This window comes from Budorcas taxicolor, chromosome 2, assembly GCF_023091745.1.
Source record: "Budorcas taxicolor isolate Tak-1 chromosome 2, Takin1.1, whole genome shotgun sequence".
Taxonomy (NCBI): Eukaryota; Metazoa; Chordata; class Mammalia; order Artiodactyla; family Bovidae; genus Budorcas; species Budorcas taxicolor.
This window is the reverse complement of record NC_068911.1, coordinates 28,654,179-28,675,825: the sequence shown is the minus strand read 5'-3', so window position 1 is coordinate 28,675,825 and position 21,647 is coordinate 28,654,179. Positions and strand designations below refer to the sequence as shown.

The following is a 21,647-nucleotide window of genomic DNA, read 5'->3' as shown; positions in this document are numbered from 1 at the left end:
TTCATTAATAGTCAAATCTTGGAAGCAATTGAGAAGTCCTTCTAAGTAAGTGAACGGATAAACTGTGGTGCATTTAGATGTCAGAGCATTACTCAGCACTAAATAGAAATGGGCTTTCAAGTCATGAACAGAATGGACGAAACTTAAATGAGTATTACTAAGTGAAAGAAAACAGTGTAAAAAAGCTACATACAGTATGAGCCCAACTATATAACACTCTGGAAAGGTAAAACTATAGAAACCATGAACAGATCACTGGTGGCCAGGAGTTAGAGGAGAAAAAGGAAGGAAGAATAGACAGAGCAGATTTTTACGGCACTGAAATTACTGATACCGTAGTGATGGGTGGATGCATGTGGTGACATGTATGCAGTGAAGTGGAAGTCACTCAGTCGTGTCCGACTCTTTGCAACCCCATGGACTATATAATCCACGGGATTCTCCAGGCCAGAATACTGGAGTGGGTAGCCTTTCCTTCTCCAGGGGAATCTTCCCAACCCAGGGATCGAACCCAGGTCTCCTGCATTGCAGGAAGATTCTTTATCAGCTGAGCCACAAGGGAAGCCCAGTGACATGTATACCCATAGGCTATACACCACCAAGGGTGAACCCTGCCATCAGCTATGGACTTTATAATGATATGTCAATGGAGGTTCATTGAATGTAACAGATGTACCACTTTCAGAGGACATGTTGGTAACAGGGAGCCTGTGAGTGTGTACCACATTGGGGGGTATGTAAGAATCCCAGGGACGGGGGAGCCTGGTGGGCTGCCATCTATGGGGTCGCACAGAGTCAGACACGACTGAAGCGACTTAGCAGCAGCAGCAGCAGCAAGAACTCTGTACTTCACATGCAATTCTGCTGTGAATCTAAAACTGTTTTCTAAAATTGTCTATTTTTTAAAAGGTAGTTTTACCTTTCATTTTTTAAAAATGAATAACACACAATTCTTGCAGAATGGCTGTTACAAAAATGAAATGCCCAGTGGCTGGGAACCACTGTCCCAAATGCCTTTAAAGGAATCTTCTCACAAATGTTAGTCCTTCATGTACACTTGGCTTTAGGTTAAAAGAACACATCATATTTTACATAATCATACAGGCATGTGGGACATATACAAATATGTTCTTGCACCTAATTATAAAGCTGTTAGTTGATACTAAGCAAACATATATGCTAAGCTTAAATTCATCATCTTCAAAAGCCACCTCTGGTCCTGCTATGAGTTTTTTTACTCCCAAAGTTTTAAATGTCTGCTATTCCTAAATCCCTCTTCAAGTCCAATTCCCATCCTATTTTTGTATAAGTTTTCTGCTAAAGCTTCTCCTGCATGTCTAGAGGATAACTTCTTCTAACAATCCCATGAAAATTACCGCAATGATGTACTAATTTAGTTTATGAGTTCATGAGAAGAGTTTGATAGGTCTTCTATGTTTATCTTTTCCTTCCTTGAGTTTAAGTGTCTCAGCTCAAGAACCTACTTAAACTGCTAGAATATATGGGAATTCCCTGGTGGTCCAGTGCTTAGGACTTGGCGCCGTCACTGCCATGGCCCAGGTTCAGTCCCTGGTCGGGGAACTGAGACCCTGCAAGCCACAAGGCACAACCAAAAACGAAAACAAAACGCAACACTAAATGTGTTTTTTCAAACCATATATGGCCCCACAGATTATGACACTTTCCCCTCAGAGAATAACATCACCAGCCCCAACCACTGCCACCCAATGAATAACTATCCCAGGGTGACGTGGCTGATGCCAACGATCCTTAACCCTCCAACAACTAGGTTGCTGGAGACCCCCAAAGAAAGCCTAAGGAGCCATCGCCAAGCCTTCTTCTGGTTCCGGTGGACATCTCTTGATGACAGAAGAGTCATAGGAACACCTTTTGCATGCTGCTTATTTATTTTTTTATTAAATGGAACACTGAAAGTATAAAAGTTGCCTAGGTACAAACAAGTTACAGAATAATGCATACAGACACAGTATGGACTACATGTGACAATTCTGTTTAGCTTCTATTTTGATGATTTTATATCGTATCCAAAATGACAAACTCCAGCACTTTTTCTTAATCTAGTCCTGCATGATTGCAATTCCTGAGGTAAACAGTGTCCACTGCCAACATTCCTGGGTGTAAACCAAATCCTCTGAGAAGAATTCAGATAGTTATATCCCCCTATACAATACAGTGGAATTCATCATTGTAATCAGATACTATAGATTTTCATTTAAAAAATGGAAATGAGCCCTTTATAATACTTCTACATCGGTATATGTAATTTTAGCCCACCAACAGGACCTCTCAAAAATCTTCTGACTTGTAAAGTATGATTTAAGGGGATTTCTTTAATAGTTTTCAGTATTCAGATAAAAATTCTTGGTTAATCTGTAAGGATTGAACTCCTTACACTGAAAACTTGACTAGCACCAGAAATAAAGGTTCAGAAATAAAGTTTCCAAAAGCAGCACAGACTCAACACCCCAAAAGGAAAGTCAGTTTTGCCAGCTACAGTCCTTCCTTATCACCTTCCAGATGGAAAATGTTTAAGCTAGATGTCAGTGTATAGGTGCCCATGCAGTTTTGTTCTGAATATACCTTGTATCTTGTGTCAATCAGGCTCTGTCTACTATACTCATTTGTTGCTTCAGTGAAGCCAGCCTGAAGACTCCACATTATAAAAATATCAATAAATATCAAAGCGTTTTAGAGATGGCACTATAAGAAATCTTACTACTTTTCTATCCCAGGAATAAAACATGACATTTAAGAAGGCTTTCAGAGCCCATACAAGTGAGGGTTGTCCCTTTCATAGCTCATCTGGTAACTGCACAACTGAGGGCCACAAGGAAGTTAAACAATGCCATCTTTTAAAAGGTACTTTCTGGTATTTCTCCTAAAGCCTGTCTCTTCATGCTTATTCCACATTCTTCAAGTAATAAACTCTTTGTTTTACTTACAGCAAAATTAAAAGAATTATCCCCCACCCCCACCTTTTAATTAAATCTTCTAGGAGAAGCCAAAATTGTTTAAGAAAATAAAAAGTACGTTGTTACCAAGTTTTAAAGTTCAAATTTAGATAGCAATTCAGATATTTAAACCTAATTATAAATAGTTATCTGAAAAATAGCTGGTTTCTCACCTGCCCCCCTCCCCAATCAAACTTTATAGGAATTAGTTTTTTCTGGCCTAATTGTTCTTTTAAATGTGTGTGTGTGTGTGTGTGTGTTTTAAATGAATGAATTTTCCTGTAAATCTACATTATTCCAGCCTGAAAGAAATTTAATTAATGTGCCATGGTAAAGAACAGAGCAGGGAATTCCCTGGAGGTACAGCAGTTAGGACTGAGCACTTTGAGTGCCAGGGCCCAGGTTCAATCCCCAGTCAGGGAACTAAGACTCCACAAGCTGCAAAGCACAGCCAAAAACAGAACAGAGCATATGGCTATAAAGACTCGATTTTTTTTCTTCAGAAGAATTTATAGGGTACCAAAAAAACCCCTTTCGTTTCTCACAGATTTAGGGACCTTTAAAATCGTCCTAAAAACCACACATTTTCTTTCAAGTCAAATCTGGTAAACTAGATGACAGAGTTAGCTTTTATTCACAAATGCAGTAAAACATGAGGGGCTAAAGGTTTTGCAGAAACTTCACATTTTTACAGAGTACAATACTAGTGATGAATTCTGATGACATTGGGAGAATAAATAAGTTATTTAATACATGCAAGTTTAAGATCAAAGAAGCCCCAGTTGGAAGTGTCATCTCTGTACCGAGGGTGAAGTGTGCAGGCTTTCAGCATTGCTGCCCCTCCCCTGCTCCTGCCGCAGGTGTTCTTCTGCAAGAATACAAGCGAAGGTCAGTGCTCATCCCAAGGCAAAAGGGGCAGCAGGCAGACCTACCTAAGCATATTTTAGGATATTACAAATTTATATCATACAAGGTCTCTGGATGGCTTAGGACAATGAAAAAAAAAGTTGGATTTTTTTTTAACACTACTGAAGAAATCGGAAATGTTTAGTAAATGGCACCCCACTCCAGTACTCTTGCCTGGGAAATCCCATGGGTGGAGGAGCCTGGTAGGCTGCAGTCCATGGGGTCGTACAGAGTCGGACACGACTGAGCGACTTCACTTTCACTTTTCACTTTCATGCATTGGAGAAGGAAATGGCAAGCCACTCCAGTGTTCTTGCCTGGAGAATCCCAGGGACAGGGGAGCCTAATGGGCTGCCGTCTATGGGGTCGCACAGAGTCGGACACAACTGAAGCGACTTAGCAGCAACAGCAGCAGGGACTTATCATTCAATTTTTTTTTTAAGTGAAAAGAGTACACCCTGAAGTAAATGCATAGGTAAGTGCTTACAAACTTACACTGTATGTAAGGATTGGAATTCACAATAAAGGACTGCATTTTCAATTAGCATTTTGAGGGATGCCAAAGTTCAACTAAAAAGAAAAAAAAAAACACAAAAACTTCTTCAAATAGAAATCCTCCCAGCAGCACCCTCTTGTGGCAAGAAGAAAACTTCCTACCAACTTCAGAAAACCATCCACGAAATTGCAGGAAATAGTCTTTAGCCGAAAACAAGACGGCAATTGTTGTTTAGTTGTGGGGAAACTAAGCCCATGTGCCTCAACTACTGAAGCGGCACACCGAGAACCTATGCTCACAACAAGAGAAGCCACCACAGTGACCAGCCTGCGCACCCCCAGCCAAGAGCAGCCCCTACTGCTGCAAGTGGAGAAAGCCCGGGAGCGGCAGCGAAGACCCAGCACAGCCAAAAACACACAAAGCAATCTTTAAAAAAACTGCTTTCATGATGGCACGCTTTGGACTCATTTTCAAATAAAAGAGAGTTTAATTTTAGCGTTTTATGTTTCACCTGAATTGAGTTTATGTCTATAGAGGGTATATAATCTGAAGAATAATTTTAATATCTTTGTAACTTTCTCAATGTTATCAAATAAAACATATCCTTCACAGAATAAGTTTGAGTTGAGAAAGTAAATAGGATGTTTAAATGTGTTACAGAAACCTTATGCAATTTGGGGTTAACAATTCTTCACGGTCCCTGTTTTTTGTGCCAAGAACATTTTTGATAATCAAGAAAACTAACCTGCAATGTCACTGTTCTCTCATTAGTGCATGCAGCCTCCTTTCTGAGCTTTCCACAGAACAGGGGTCCAAAGCTTTGTTGACCTCAACTCTTATGTGATGTCTGGCATTTTCTACAGAGAGGAGCCAAGGTAACCCAAGGACTCTCGCATCCCCTCCAGCACTCTCCCATTCCTGCTCCCCTCCCACTACAACTAAAAATACCAACGTCACAGGCCTGCTGTGTTAGCAGTGTTAACGCATACGCTATCCACGGTGACAATCAAATAGAGAAACTAGTATTATCATATATTCTTCGTAAACACATAAAATGGTAAAGCCTTTTTGGAGGGGAATTAGTATCTACTACATTTTTTAATATGCAAAATTTTGAACCAATTCTACTTCCAGGTATGCACATAAGAGAAATATTAACACTACCCTGCAATACTGTAAAACCAAAAAATTTAAAACATACAAAAGTACATTAGCAAAGAGTGATTAGTAGTAGTTCCACGGAATACTACAGACTATACAGGAAATTAAGAATGAGGTAGAAGCAGATTTACATAAATTGATAACACATGTGAAAAAAGAAAGTGTAGGATAATATGTACAGAAACAGTGCTTATAAATTTAAACAGAAATGACTCCTGAAGCTGCTAAGAGCACTACCTTCTGTGAAGGGGAGGGGAATTGAGGTGTTAGGGAAAGGTAAGGAGATGAGGTTTGCGGGAATTCTACATTATATCATTGATGTTTAGAGATTTACTCTTGTACCAGGTGTTTGGTTTTGCTTTTAAGTTCTTGCCAAATAGTGGGCAATAATGGCAGTTCCTTACCAATACTTGAAAAAGTAACTAGGAAAACTTCTCATATTCTTTAAGTGGAAAAGTGCACAGGAATGGCAATCAAGGGTGCTGATTCTGCTAAAAATGACCAGCTACAGGCATGGGCCTCTTAGTCTTGGTTTTCTCAAATGTAAAATAAGTGATGGGAAGGATTTCCTTTCCAACATCCCATCAACTCAGAATTCTAAGATATACAGAAGGATAACTCCTAGTGAAGGCAGAACTAACCTCCAAGAGATTACTTCGCCTTCAGATCTTAAGAGACGCGGCAAACATTTAACATGATCAACATTGCTCATGGCAATTTAGGAAAACTACAAAAGACAATTTGCACTTAGATGTTTCTTAAAAGTTTATTTCAACAGTCAAGATTTGTATTTGTTCTGATAATCAGCTGCCTGGGCCCCACCTATGCTGCTGCTGCTGCTAAGTCGCTTCAGTCATGTCCAACTCTGTGTGACCCCACAGACAGCAGCCCACCAGGCTCCTCTATCCATGGAATTCTCCAGGCAAGAGTACTGGAGTGGGTTGCTATTTCCTTCTCCTATGACTGTCCTTAAAAAGAGAGATCAGCTGTACCATAGTTGGAAATACTGAGTGATAAACTATTCAATTTAGATTACCAAATTGAGGTTTTAGTGTTTTGATAAAATCAAAACAACTGCAAGTTCATTGGAGTGACTATTCTTGAAAGAAATATGAGCCATTCTCCTAAGAATTTATTTGTGAGTAATTACAACGTTACCACAAAGAATATTCACCCCACTCGCCGCTAAAAAAGAATCCTGAAAACGCAAAGGACAACACATAAACCTGTGACTGCTCTGTTTTCAGCAGTCTTGACTTTTCTCAGTCTGAGAGGGAAAAAAATAGATAACTTGATAAAAAGCTCTTTCTTCAGCATGCTCAGGATCTAAGCTGCTCCAAAGAGTACGAATCTATGGGAAAATCAAGTTTTTCAATATTTCTTTACAGAAATTATATCTAAGAATTTTGTCTAGTCTTCTCTGCTCCTCACAAGATTGTCTTTCCAAAAACCATTTTGTGTTTTTTTTTGATGATTAATAATACAGGCTAACTATATTAGATATAAATAGAATTAAATTATGACTCAAAATCTTAGGAAAAACTACCTCAAAGATAAAAATAGATAAGAAGAAAATATACTTGCTGAAAGCCGAGTGATAAGTCCCAGAAAATTCATACCCATTTGCTTTCTTCCACTAGGTGGTCTGCCAAGATTTGGGTTTGGAGGCTGGAGTGAAGACCCTTTCAGAAATGTATTTTTGTTGTCATCCTTAGTTCCATGCAAGAAATGAGCTAAAATCCCATATAAAAGAGGTCTATAGCAGAAAGAAAATAAAAATTAATTAAATGTGCATAAACAGGAGAAACTTTAAAATATCTATTGTGTAAAAAGTAGTCTCTGACACCAAAATAGCCAAATAATTCACTAGACTTAAAAGAGTTGCATGGTTATTACCCAAACTGCAAACTATTCATGCTTTTTGAAATTTAAGTGTACAATTTGACTCTGCTGCTGCTAAGTCGCTTCAGTCGTGTCCGACTCTGTGCGACCCCATAGACGGCAGCCCACCAGGCTCCCACATCTCTGGGATTCTCCAGGCAAGAATACTGGAGTGGGTTGCCATTTCCTTCTCCAATGCATGAAAGTAAAAAGTGAAAGGGAAGTTGCTCAGTCGTGTCCGACTCTTCGTGACCCCATGGACTGCAGCCCACCAGGCTCCTCCGTCCATGGGATTTTCCAGGCAAGAGTACTGGGGTGGGGTGCCATTGCCTTCCCCGACAATTTGACTCCACAATTTTAAAATTCACAGGAAATATGTTAACAAGTTAAACCTCATCTAAACTGAAATACAGATTCAATCAATGCACAGGAATCAACTTTTTTTTTCTCTTTTAACTCCAAGTCCAGTGCAAGATTTTCCATGACCTAACACTGTCTGATATAATACACACTTATTGGATTTATAAATTCTTGTGTGAGTTCAAATCCTGGCCCTGCCACTTGACAAGTCAGCAAGATTTTTAATATCCCCAGCCTCATAAATGTTTCTTCCTCTATAAATGAGGGTAAGTATAGTCTCTAACTCATAGGGCAGTCACAGACCGAATGTGTCAATAAATGTTAAGTGTTTAGAACTGTGCCTGGCAATGTATTAAATGGTATATAAATGTAAGCCATATAGGCGTCAGGTAAGAACTAAAATTTTAAAAACTACAGTTTACAAAACATTCTTTCCTCTTATTTTATCCTCATCTTGTGGTGTCATAATCATCATCTCCAATTTATAAATAAGAAGACCACAGCTCACAGAGGATTTGCGAAAGGGCTGCTTGGATAGTAAGCAAAGTTGACACTTGAACCCCAAGTCCCATATTTTTTCCCTTAGCATATGCTGCCTGCTGCCCCTGCACCAACGGAAGCTGCTCTGATGACAATAAAGAGAGGTTTCTCTTGTTTCCAGGCTCACAGTTTGAAAACATCAATTTAATGGGCTTTTTGAGATTTTTATCTACTTACTAGCAAGTGTGATAATTTAAAGTATGATATCCCTTCCCTTCAAAAGGTGGAGTCTCCTGAGTGTGAGCTGAACTCACGTTTTCAGGAGCTAAGGCAGGCACTGAGTGACAGTGCTTGCAGCGTCAGAGGCTTGGCCATCAACAGCATCGTGGCGCCCTCCCTGCCTTCTCCCTCGGACACTCTGGGGAAGTCAGCTGCCACTCAAGCCGTCCTATGGAAAGGCACATGTAACGAAGAATTGAGGCCTCCGATAAGCAGCCATGTGAGTGAGCCACATGGAGATGGACCCTCTAGCCCCAGCCAGGACTTGAGGTGACTGGCCTGCCACCCCCACCGGCCAACATCTTAACTGCAACCTCACAACTGAGGCTAAGCCAGGCCACAGAAGTCACTCCCAGATTCCTCACCACAGATAATAAATGTCTGCTATTTTAAACCACCAAATTCTGGGGTAATCCGTTATACAGCAACAAATAACTAATGGCACACAAAGGCAATGTTTCCATTCCATAAGGAAACCAAGAGAATAGGTTTCTCTATTTAATAAGATGCCTCAGCTCTTATAAAAGCAGTATCCAGGAATACAATATAGGTCTCTTGGTCAACTTTAAACCATTGTTTCCCCAAATGTTAACTGATGAAAGGAGATTTTTAAATTAAAAAAAAAATTATATTTGCCAAATTTATAATAAAATCTATTTAAGATTTAAAATTTTTAAGATTTAGATTTTTTAAATGTTATGAGAAAACATATAACCAGCTCATTTAACCTGCAACTTCATCAATATCAGGTTTCTTTTTTAAAAAATCATGAGTTAAAAACAGTGATAATTGTTTTTAAAGTACAGCTTCACAATGCCTTATTTGCAATTTTGAAAAACAGAAACTCTAAAAACTAATTTTCTTCATAAATTTGGCACAAACTCACTTAGTGTTATGGCTTGACCTAATATCCAACCAGTCCATCCTAAAGGAGATCAGTCCTGGGTGTTCACTGGAAGGACTGATGCTAAAGCTGAAACTCCAGTACTTTGGCCACCTCATGCGAAGAGTTGACTCACTGGAAAAGACTCTGATGCTGGGAGGGATTGGGGGGCAGGAAGAGAAGGGGACGACACAGGATGAGATGGCTGGATGGCATAACCGACTCAATGGACGTGAGCAACTGAACTGAACTGAACTGAACTGAATATAAGGTTGTTAAATACTTTACCCTACATATTGTGAAAATTTATAACTTTCACTGAAAAATATTAATGTAACGTTGAGTGCTACTTCAGACTTCCAGCTGGCACCCACACCTAATGGTATATGGACTTTATTACTTTTTAAAATCTAAAATCTTTTCAGTGGAAATGCTTTAAATAAAGCAATTAGTGTCCTTCAGAAAGCAATCTGTTGGCAGCATGACACATGAGTCAGAAAAGAACATGACTGGAGAGAAATGGGAAAGAGGCCTCCTGAAATGCACGATGTAGGGCATAAGGACAGACAGACACAACTGCACAGCAGAATTGATGAAACTTGCAAAGTGACTGGTGGAGAAATGAGAAGGAGCCAGAAGCACATGTGAGCTCTGAGATGAGGACCTGAATGTCTCCATGAGGAAGCTACAATGGGGTGGTTTGAGGAGATGAAAATAATGGACTTGATTTTTAGACACACCGAGTTTGAGATACCAGCAGAAACGTGTGCCCGCAACTCATGAGATCTGTCAGATTTAAGGCACAGGCACCAGTGTGGCGGCATCACTAAGGACTCAAGAATACTTAGAAAGAAAAGGGGGCAAGGGGCAAGAAGAAAGTTAAGGACAAATCTTGGGGGAGAGCCCACAATTTAAAGGAACCTTCCTAAAGGAGTCAGTGAAGAAACTGAGATGACCACTAGGGAGACAGAAAAAATCAAGACAGTAAAGGGTCATAAAAGACAAGTGACAAGAAGTGTTTTAAGGAAGAGCTGTTAATACTACAAAACACTGCAGAAATTCAAGTAAAACTGAGCTTCGCAAATTGGAAATAGGTATATTCCCACTCTCAGTGCTGGGGGCTTGATACAAAGCAGAGGTTAAAGGTAGCCTATGATCCCAGAACATTTACTTTACACAAAGATTGGAGGGAGAGTTCAACTTAATTGGCATGTCATTTTGAACGTTTTTATGGTAAAACAATTACATCATGAAGTAGAATGAAAACATTCAATAAACTTTTAGAATGAGAAACATAAGATTTCAAAGAAATTTCTTACTAGGGGAAGGCTACTTTGAGTTATGCTCCAGGTTTCCTAGGTATAATTTTTTCTGCCATTCAGGGATCCTCTAGAAAAAGTTTATGAAACATTAAAGTAGAAAAAGAACTAAGAAATGATAGACAGTGGTCACTCTTTTTCAAGAGCATAGTTTCAGTATAAATGATGAGGAGAGAACTCCAAATGCAGAGAAGGCAAAACATTTCAGTATAAATGATGAGGAGAAAATTTAAAATGTAAAGAAGGCAAAAAAATGTAAATAAGAAAATGAAAATGGAGGGTTGATTTTCACTAACTTCAGGGGTAAAAATAGGTTTTCTGGGGAATGGGGAGAATTGAGTACACTCCTAAGCTGAAATAAAGGGAGCGGAGGAGGAAGATTAAATATGAGGCAGAAAACAATCGACAGAGCAAAGCCTCAGATGAAAAACAAAAGGATGGATCAAGAAGCCAAGAGACCTGACCCTGAGAATGAAGCAGGGGCACGTTGTCCTCTGAAACCACAGGCATCTTAGCACTTACTGCCACACACCTTGGATGCGGCACAGTGCCAGACACACACTGGACCCAAATAAATAGCTGATGAATTAAAATGAAATAAAACTACCACTATACAATTATGACCCCAATACAATAATACCTGAAAACTTATTTTTTTTTAAAAAACTTCTTACATTGTATTATTCTTTGAGTCTTCAAATGCATTTAGTTCATGGATGAGAAACTGTCTGTCCAGTGGAACTACAGGTTGACCAGATTCTGGGGGGAAAATCACAAAACACTGAGGCTTTATTAATATAAAAAGTAAATAGGATTTTGATAAAAACCACACTTATGAGGTATACACATTTTTCAGATTTTAGAAGAATGATGATGGCGCACACCAAGACAGATGCAACTGTGATTTTATGACTTTCAAAATACCTACTTTATTAAATGCATATCTTTAATATAAATGCAGTTTTTAAATCCCCAAATTTTGAGTTGGGAAATTACTGTTTCTATACTAGACTTGAGAAGTCCTATTTTCTAAGAAGCCTACAAATTAAATGCATGACAGCACTGATACCCATTTGTTGGCAATAAATCTAAAAGTAAAATGAACACTAAGTATGAAGTGCTGGCAAGGATTCGGGGCAACTGGGAGAACTTTGCTGGCAGGAGAACAAAATGGTGCATTCACTTACAAAGGTAAGCAGACACTTACCATATACAACCCAGCAACGCCACTCTTAGCTCTTTACCCAAGAGAAGTGAAAACAACGTTCAGATAATCCTTGAAAGTGAATGTTTATGGCAGCTGCATTCGTAATAGCCAAAAATTAGAAACAACCCGAATGTCCATCAACTGATAACAGATAAATCAACACAGCCATACAGTGGAATGCTATTCAGGGGGGAAAATAACAGCATAGTCTCAAATGCGTTATGCTGAGTGAAAGGAAGCAGATTTAAAATGCTACATCCTGGATGATTTCACTCATACGACATTCTGGAGAAGGCAAATGACCAGGTACACAAAATAACAGATCAGAGGTTGACAGGAGTTGAGAGTAGGCAAAGAAGTTATCTGCAAAAGGGCACAGGGAATTTTTCTGAAGTGATAGAAATGTTCTATATTGTGATTACGGCGGTAGCCACACAACTGTATGAATTTGGCAAAATCCACAGAACTACATACTAAAAATGGTAAAGTATCTTTATGCTAAGTACATCTCAGTTTTTTAAAAGTCAAGACTCTGTAGAAACTTGACTACTATATCTGTATTTTATTCTAGGTAAGCACAAGTCCAGTACATCTAATTGATGGTATTTTCACATTATTCTGAGTAGTAACATACTATACAGCCATCTGTAACAAGATGCTGTGTCAGTGAAGATACCGACACTGATGATCCTTAAACCAATAAAAATCATCAGTCTTTATTCGGTTAAGGTATATGCTTAACATTAAATAAAAGACCTAGAATATTAACAAAAGATCTATCCAATGGAAAGTTCCAGCATCACAATAAGGAATCCATTCTTTCAGAATGTACTTCATGATCTCTTTTCTTTAATGAGGCATATCTCCAAGGCACCAAATAGCCTTAAAGCCTATGTTAAACATTGGACAAGGGAATCAGGTAATGTACATGCAGGGTGCTTGGATCGTCCTCCCAACCTCATTTCCCCCAGCCTAGGGGCAATACCAATCCTGACTATTGTCCCTATTCTTCTAGTTCTTTTGCTTTCTTTCTTAAGAAATAAAATTTAACAGATGAAGTGAATTTCACTTTAATTGTTGACCCCCTTCCCCCAATACCATTTCTCTCCCGCTCATCACTAGAATGAGCTTGGAGTTTATCTTCCTAATCGTTTTCTTTTTTAAATTTTAGTTGATTCACAATATTATTTTAGTGTGAGGTGTACAACATAGTGATTTGAAATTTCTATAGATTATCTAGTGCTTTTTAAATGTAACACTTTTACATACATCTGAGTACATGCCTAATCAATACATGGAGCAATACTTTGAGGCTTTATCTTCAATGTTTTATATTTTTTAACAAAGAATATATATTAAGTTTCTGTGTATGTATTTTTAAACCATATACATAGGAAAAAGACTGACAGCACATAGGGCAAAATGTAAATAACTCTTTATTCTCAGAATCAGAAATTATGATTTTCAAAGTATGCTCCTAGGTTAAACGTTTAGTCATTTTCTCCTGGAGTCCAATAAACATCATGAGAACTTGTTCAAGCTGTGATATGAAAAGAGCCCATGGGATTTTTATGTCCCAGTCATGTCCCATTTGACACTGTTTGGTAATAGAATTAGATTTCTAGGCTAAACACTTTCTGAGAAGTGGGGGAAGGGAAAAGGCAGATTTCACCTCAGGTGATTAACAATAAATAACCTCTTACCTGCTATGAGGACCGACGCTGTATACTTGTATTTGTTGAATTCCAAATACTCCCGAATTAGCTCATTAATTAGAAAGTTTTCATGAGACAACGATGGCCGAGGTTCACTTTCATCATCGAGGGCACTGAAAACTTCCGCACGAATCCTTGCTTTTAAATGCCCTAACACTCCTCTTTTTTCCAAAGTGTCCTTTAAAACTGTTTAATATAAAGTATTAATGTTTCAGTTATAGAATAACTTTTTGCCATTCTTAGGCAAACTTTAAAACAAAATATTTAATATTACATCCTTTCAATCTATACAATATGACAAACCGAGCAATGATCACATTAGTTACCACGAGCCATATTGCAATAAAAATAAAAGTTCCCAAATTGCAATGATTTACTACTTTAATTTAGTTAACCAAATGTAAGTTTATCCTTCCAATAGAGTCACTGTAAGAGGCTACAGACTGATACATAAGCTTTACTGAAGAGAAAAAGGGGGGAAGAATTATACTCAGCTTATAAGGACCTGATCTTGTCTCCCAGTGTCTCATATCTTCAAGAGTAGTTGTCACTGAAGACAGGTTCTGTTGTTGTTTATTTGCTAAGTTGTGTTCAACTCTTTTGTGACCCCATGGACTATAGCCTCCCAGGCTCCTCTGTCCATGGAATTTCCCTGGCAAGGGTACTGGAGTGGGTTGCCAGTTCCTTCTCCAGAAGATCTTCCCAACCCAGGGATGGAACCCACATCTCCTGCATTGCAGGTGGATTCTCTACCACTGAGCCACCTGGAAAGCCCAAGAGACAGGTTCAATTTGTCACTAAAAATCTCTGGTCTAGAAAGTATATGATTGAAAATAATAAGTACACTCCAAAAAGGAAGGATTATGTTGTATGTTTTGTATAAAACCGATACCCAGAACCCTTGGGAAATGGCCCATTCTGAACAAAAGAGATGGGCTTTTGTTCTGGGGTTTTGTTTGGTTTTTAAAGATAGCTATGAGTTAACTCCTTAAAACTGTAAGATTTGGGGCTTCCTTGTGGCTCAGTGGTGAAGAATTTGTCTGCCAATGGAGACATGGGTTCCATTCCTGATCTAGAAGATCCCACATGCCGCAGAGCAACTAAGCCCATGTGCCACAGCTACTGAGCCTGTGAGCCCGTGAGCCACAACTAGTGTGCCCACATGCCAAAAGTACTGAAGCCTGCAAGCCCTCGAGCCTGTGCTTCTGCAAGAGAGGCCACCGCAGTGAGAAGCCCGTGCACCGCATCTAGAGAGCAGCACTATTCTCACCACAACTAGAGAAAAGCCCCTGCAGCAACAGACACAGCCAGCCAAAAATGAATAAATAAATCTAAAAAAAAGTAACATTTTAAAATTGGAGCAATATTGCATAGGAACCTGGAATGTCAAGTCCATGAATCAAGGCAAATTGGAAGTGGTCAAACAGGAGATGGCAAGAGTGAACGTCAACATTCTAGGAATCAGCGAACTAAAATGGACTGGAATGGGTGAATTTAACTCAGATGACCATTATATCTACTACTGTGGGCAGGAATCCCTCAGAAGAAATGGAGTAGCCATCATGGTCAACAAAAGAGTCTGAAATGCAGTATTTGGATGCAATCTCAAAAACGACAGAATGATCTCTGTTCGTTTCCAAGGCAAACTATTCAATATCATGGTAATCCAAGTCTATGCCCCAACCAACAACACTGAAGAAGCTGAAGTTGAATGGTTCTATGAAGATCTACAAGACCTTTTAGAACTAACACCCAAAAAAGATATCCTTTTCATTATAGGGGACTGGAATGTAAAAGTAGGAAGTCAAGAAACACCTGGAGTAACAGGCAAATTTGGCCTTGGACTAAGGAATGAAGCAGGGCAAAGGCTAATAGAGTTTTGGCAAGAGAATGCACTGGTCATAGCAAACATCCTCTTCCAACAACACAAGAGAAGACTCTACACATGGACATCACCAGATGGTCAACACTGAAATCAGACTGATTATATTCTTTGCAGCCAAAGATGGAGAAGCTCTATACAGTCAACAAAAACAAGACCAGGAGCTGACTGTGGCTCAGATCATGAACTCCTTATTACCAAATTCAGACTCAAATTGAAGAAAGTAGGGAAAAGCACTAGATCATTCTGGTATGACCTAAATCAAATCCCTTATGATTATACAGTGGAAGTGAGAAATAGATTTAAAGGACTAGATCTGATAGAGTGCCTGATGAACTATGGACGGAGGTTCGTGACACTGTACAGGAGACAGGGGTCAAGGCCATCCCCAAGAAAAAGAAATGCAATAAACCAAAATGGCTATCTGGGGAGGCCTTACCAATAGCTGAGAAAAGAAGAGAGGCGAAAAGCAAAGGAGAAAAGGAAAAGATATAAGCATCTGAATGCAGAGTTCTAAAGAATAGCAAGGAGAGATAAGCCTTCCTCAGTGATCAATGCAAAGAAATAGAGGAGAACAACAGAATGGGAAGGACTAGCGATCTCTTCAAGAAAATTCGAGATACCAAGGGAACATTTCATGCAAGGATGGGCTCAATAAAGGACAGAAATGGTATTGACCTAACAGAAGCAGAACATATTAAGAAGAGGTGGCAAGAATACACAGAAGAACTGTACAAAAAAAAGCTTCATGACCCAGATAATCACGATGGTGTGATCACTCACTTAGAGCCACGCATCTTGGAACGTGAAGTCAAGTGGGCCTTAGGAAGCATCACTACAATCAAAGCTAGTGGAGGTGATAGAATTCCAGTTGAGCTATTTCAAATCCTGAAAGATGATGCTGTGAAAGTGCTGCACTCAATATGCCAGCAAATTCAGAAAACTCAGCAGTGGCCACAGGACTGGAAAAGGTCACTTATCATTCTAATCCCAAAGAAACGCAATGCTAAAGAATGCTCAAACTACCACACAACTGCACTCATTTCACACGCTAGTAAAGTAATGCTCAAAATTCTCCAAGCCAGGCTTCAGAAGTATGTGAACCGTGAACTTCCAGATGTTCAAGCTGGTTTTAGACAAGGCAGAGGAACCAGAGGTCAAACTGCCAACATTCGCTGGATCATGGAAAAAGCAAGAGTTCCAGAAAAACATCCATTTCTGCTTTATTGACTATGCCAAAGCGACTGTGTGGATCACAACAAACTGTGGAAAATTCTGAAAGAGATGGGCATACCAGACCACCTGACCTGCCTCTTGAGAAACCTATATACAGGTCAGGAAGCAACAGTTAGAACTGGACATGGAACAACAGACTGGTTCCAAATAGGAAAAGGAATCCATCAAGGCTGTATATTGTCACCCTGCTTATTTAACTTATATGCAGAGTACATCATGAGAAATGCTAGGCTGGAAGCAGCACAAGCTGGAATCAAGATTGCCAGGAGAAATATCAATAACTGCAGATATGTAGATGATACCACCCTTATGGCAGAAAGTGAAGAGGAACTAAAGAGCCTCTTGATGAAAGAGGAGAGTGAAAAAGTTGGCTTAAAGCTCAACATTCAGAAAACGAAGATCATGGCATCTGGTCCCATCACTTCATGGCAAACAGATGTGGAAACAGTGTCAGACTTTTTCTGGGCTCCAAAATCACTGTAGATGGTGATTGCAGCCATGAAATTAAAAGACGCTTACTCTTTGGAAGGAAAGTTATGACCAATCTAGATAGCATATTAAAAAGCAGAGACATTACTTTGCCAACAAAGGTCCATCTAGTCAAGGCTATAGTTTTTCCAGTGGTCATGTATGGATGTGAGAGTTGGACTGTGAAGAAGGCTGAGTGCTAAAGAATTGATGCTTTTGAACTGTGGTGCTGGAGAAGACTCTTGAGAGTCCCTTGGACTGCAAGGAGATCCAACCAGTCCATTCTGAAGGAGATCAACCCTGGGTGTTCATTGGAAGGACTGATGCTAAAGCTGAAACTCCAATACTTTGGCCACCTCATGCGAAGAGTTGACTCATTGGAAAAGACCCTGATGCTGGGAGGAATTGGGGGCAGGAGGAGAAGGGGACGACAGAGGATGAGATGGTTGGACGGCATCACTTACTCGATGGACGTGAGTTTGAGTGAACTCCGGGAGTTGGTGATGAACAGGGAGGCCTAACGTGCCGCAATTCATGGGGTCGCAAAGAGTCAGACATGACTGAGTGACTGAACTGACTGACTAGAAATCTAACATGTAGCCTTATCAATGCCATCTTAAGGAATCTGGGATATATATGCTGAATGTAATCTAACTTCTTGATGAGCAAGGGTCACTATTACAAATATCAGTAGTTATGATGAGATTTTAGCTATAAATAATAACGTGGATAGGGCTGAATTGGCATCATCCCTTACAGTTGTCTAGGAACTTTTTTTCCCATGTGGTCCCTAACAGCTAAATCACAACTCCAGAGAAGCAACACATTTCACCCGTAGTGCCTAGAACAGAGTAAGACCTCAATAAATGCTGCCTAAAGGCTTTATAATACTGTGCTGTATACCTGCGCTCAGTCGCTCAGCTGTGTCCGACTCTCTGCAACTCTACAGACTGAGGCCTGCCAGGCTCCTCCATGCATGGGATTCCCCAGGCAAGAATACTCTAGTGGTTTGCCATTTCCTTCTCCAGGGGATCTTCCTAATCCAGGGACTGAACCGGAATCTCCTGCATTGGCAGGTGGGTTCTTTACCACTGAATCACCAGGGAAACCCCGTGCTGTATACTACTGGTGTAATAAATATACTGTGCTATAAATAAGTACACCACAATAATGACAATTCATAAAGGGAGCCCAGGGACTATATTCATGTAGGCACGGACATGAAACTTTTTTTAAGCTTTGATAAACAACAAAAATCTGGGTCATATGATTAAAGGGATAAATCTAGACTAGACTTTATCCTTCCTTGCTCTTTACATGTAGATCATCTCCTCAACCGTTTTTTGCAGGTAGGTTAAAAGTAGTTATCACCCAATCAGACTGTATAACAGGCCCATGAAGGGAAGGGAAGGTATAGCTTTATTATGTTGGAATCATTACTATACCCCTGTTCTCTAATTCCATCTTTGGAAATTAAACAGAGATTCCCTGCTATACACATCCAATTACTCTGTATATGTATACAGCGTAGACTCAAATTCAGCAGAGAAATGAGAATTAAGAAGCTGGACTTCTCTGGTGGTCCAGTGGTTAAGAGTTTGCCTGCCATCACGGAAAACACAGGTTTGATCCCTCGTCCAGGAATATTCCACGTGCCACGTGGCAACTAAGCCCATATGCCACAACTACTGAGTCTGGTCTAGAGTCCATGCTCCGAAACAAGAAGCCTCCGAAAGGAGAAGCCAGCACACCGCAACTAGACAGTAGCCCACGCACACTCACTGCAACTTGAGAAAGCCTGCACATAGCAGTGAAGACCCAGAGCAGCCAAAAACAAAAATAACCAGAAAAAGAAGAATTTGGAGTTAGGAACCTTGCATGTCATCACTACCTCAGGGCTCGTTCGCTAACTCTTGCCTCACTTGCCTTCTCTAACATGAGCTCTGTCTCTGAGGCAGAACCAAGTAAGGCAGAAAATGTGAAGTCAAAGTGCTTTAAAAAGGCGAAAGCCCAAGTAATATAAGTGATTGGCAAACATTTCATTAGATTTCTCTTGAACACTAGGCACATTCAGAGCTGAGGAATGCAGAAAACACCTCAAGGGCTCCCTACATCTGTGTAATTCATCCCTAATTTCCACGCCATTCCGACCTTCACTCTATTATGTTTATTAAAACACTGCACCATGACAATTTCTTCAGATAGAGCTTCTTAACCTGGTTTATATCCTCGGAGTGAAAGTGGTGAAAATCGCTCAGTCATGTGGGACTCTTTGCTACCCTATGGACTATACAATCTTTTACCAAAATTGTAAAATATTAAACAATAGGAAACACAGTGTGCTGTGTGCTAAGTTACTTCAGTCATATTGGACTCTCTGCAACCCTATGAACCGTAGCCTGCCAGGCTCCTTTCTCCATGGCATTTTCCAGGCAAGAACACTGGAGTGGGTTGCCATGCCCTCCTCCAGGGGATCTTCCTGACCCAGGGATCAAACCTGAGTCTTTTTCCTGAATTGGCAGCAGGTTCTTTACTAGCTGTAACTCCTCGGAAGTAGCATGCAACATTACAGGTGATGTGTGTTTCCTGGGGAGAGGGTACACCAATTCATGTCGAGTCTGCCCCATTGTGTGATCTCAGTTCCCCGACCAGGGATGGAAACTGGGCAGGCTGCACTGTATGTGTGTGGGGCTGGGGGGAGCGGGTGTGTCTTAACCACTGCACCAGGGAAGTCCTAAAGGTATGCCTTTTTAATAACTGTTCACCAGCCTGAGGCCACAAATATACATTTATATCAACAATTACTGAATCATATTCTCAAATCGTTTTCTCCAACAAATCTCTAGGAATCACTGATTTAGAGCCTAAATTTCCCGAAAATTGGAACTGGTCTTACTGCAGATACTGAGTATCACTCAGTAACTAAGACCTGCAGACCTGGTGCAGCATCTCCCAAGTTCTCCCTCTCTGCCTTTTTCTAGCTAAATTACTTTGGTTGAGTTGTTTCACCTCTCAGCGCCTCAATTTCCTAATCTCTGAAATGGGCATAAGGTTGATATATAGAATCAGTTAGATAACACAGGGGCTGGGTAGTGCCCGACAGAAGCTCGATCACTAATAACCATAATTACTATTACTTGTCTGGACATCTGCGTCAAAACTAACGGTATACAAACGTTCTCAGCTTAAAAGACTCGACTCTTTGTGGAAGTTTTCTTAAAAACACAGGAGAATTTGGTCAGGCCAGACATCTTTCTACCCACAGTTTTTCCCCATGGAAAATGGTGACCCACCTCGCGGGTGGTTGTACGGATTCAGGGAGATACCCAAGGAAATGGTTTACGTTTGGGCCGAACACCCAGTTGTTTCAGTACTGCAATCATCAGTCCAAAGGGAAAGGCCAGGTCCAAGGCCTCGCCCCCAGCAGGGTCCAGAAAGATGAGCCTGAGCCCCAAGGTGCAGGACTTCACCAAGGTGCGGGGCTCCTCCTCCTCCAGTTCAAAGTCGGTTTAAAAACAGCCCCCATGCAACCACATCCCTACCCCCAGGGCCCCAAGCTGCAGTCGCCACACCCGCCGGGTGCTCCGCAGGCCCTGACGCCGCAGAACGACCCTGGGACAGGTTGACTTTAGTGTTCCGCGGGCCCTCCTTTAGTCCCATCCTTTTCACAAACTGAAGGCCGACACATTTCACCAGATAGACCTCCCAGTCGCACTCACCGGCCTTCAACTCGGCGACCGTCGCCATTTTTCAACGGCCGCCGGGGGCGCGCCTCAGCTGTGCGCACGCGCAGTTCCCGTCCGCTGTGCTCCGTGGTCTGTAGCCAATAGAGGCGCCGCTCTAGCCGTGCCTAGTCCCGCCTCTCTCCATTTACGATCTCCGTGGTTGGATGGGTGGTGACGGTCCAGAGAGACCGCACCAATCAGCGAGGCGGGAGCTCTAGGCCGGTGCTGAGGAAGTAGGAAGGGGAAGTTGGAGTTGAAGCAGGTAGGAACCGTTACTACGAACATTGCTACACCCTGGGGCATAATAGGCTACTAAACCCTTCGTCATCTGTCCTCTGCTCATCTCTGCAGCCTCAAGCACAAGTTGTTAATAGTTACCGTGTATTAAACTTTAGCGTACGTGGGAATCACCTAGAAATTTTCTTAAAACATATGGCTGGACCCCATCCCTGGAGTTTCTGATTGGATAAATCTGGAGTGAGATCCGAAAACTGCATTTCTGACAGGCTCCTAGATGATGCTGATGCTGCTCGTCTTGGGGATCATACCTTGAGAACCGCTGTATTAAGGACTTAACAATGCCCCTGACATTCCTCTAAGCTTTTTACATGCGTTGACATTGATTTCTCTTATGATTACTCCGCAAAGGAGTGAAGTGAAAGTAGGTCAGTCGTGTC

At 40.7% G+C, this 21,647-nt stretch overlaps 1 protein-coding gene across 3 annotated transcripts; it reads right to left on the bottom strand.

Moving 5' to 3' along the window:
- Nucleotides 1-3,211: 3,211 nt before the first annotated feature.
- Nucleotides 3,212-21,007, bottom strand: CEP20 (centrosomal protein 20). Of its 3 annotated transcripts, none has more exons than XM_052635670.1 (5): nt 20,965-21,007; nt 13,648-13,845; nt 11,412-11,496; nt 7,155-7,291; nt 3,212-3,840 (listed from the first exon to the last, which is right to left on the bottom strand). In XM_052635670.1, the coding sequence occupies exons 1-5, from the start codon at nt 20,990-20,992 to the stop codon at nt 3,764-3,766; spliced, it is 525 nt and encodes a 174-aa protein (XP_052491630.1). In that variant the 5' UTR covers nt 20,993-21,007; the 3' UTR covers nt 3,212-3,763. The 3 variants fall into 3 exon arrangements, with proteins under 3 accessions (XP_052491630.1, XP_052491631.1, XP_052491629.1); XM_052635669.1 differs by lacking the exon at nt 3,212-3,840 and adding an exon at nt 6,379-6,498; XM_052635671.1 differs by lacking the exons at nt 7,155-7,291; nt 11,412-11,496.
- Nucleotides 21,008-21,647: the final 640 nt, after the last annotated feature.

Coding starts and splice junctions, on each gene's coding strand:
- CEP20 (XM_052635669.1), bottom strand. CDS start 20,992: ATGGCGACGGTCGCCGAGTTGAAGGCCG. Junction 11,497..13,647: donor AGCGTCGGTCCTCATAGCAG/GTAAGAGGTTAT, acceptor TTTTCCCCCCAG/AATCTGGTCAACCTGTAGTT. Junction 7,292..11,411: donor GACTCAAAGAATAATACAAT/GTAAGAAGTTTT, acceptor TTTCTGCTATAG/ACCTCTTTTATATGGGATTT.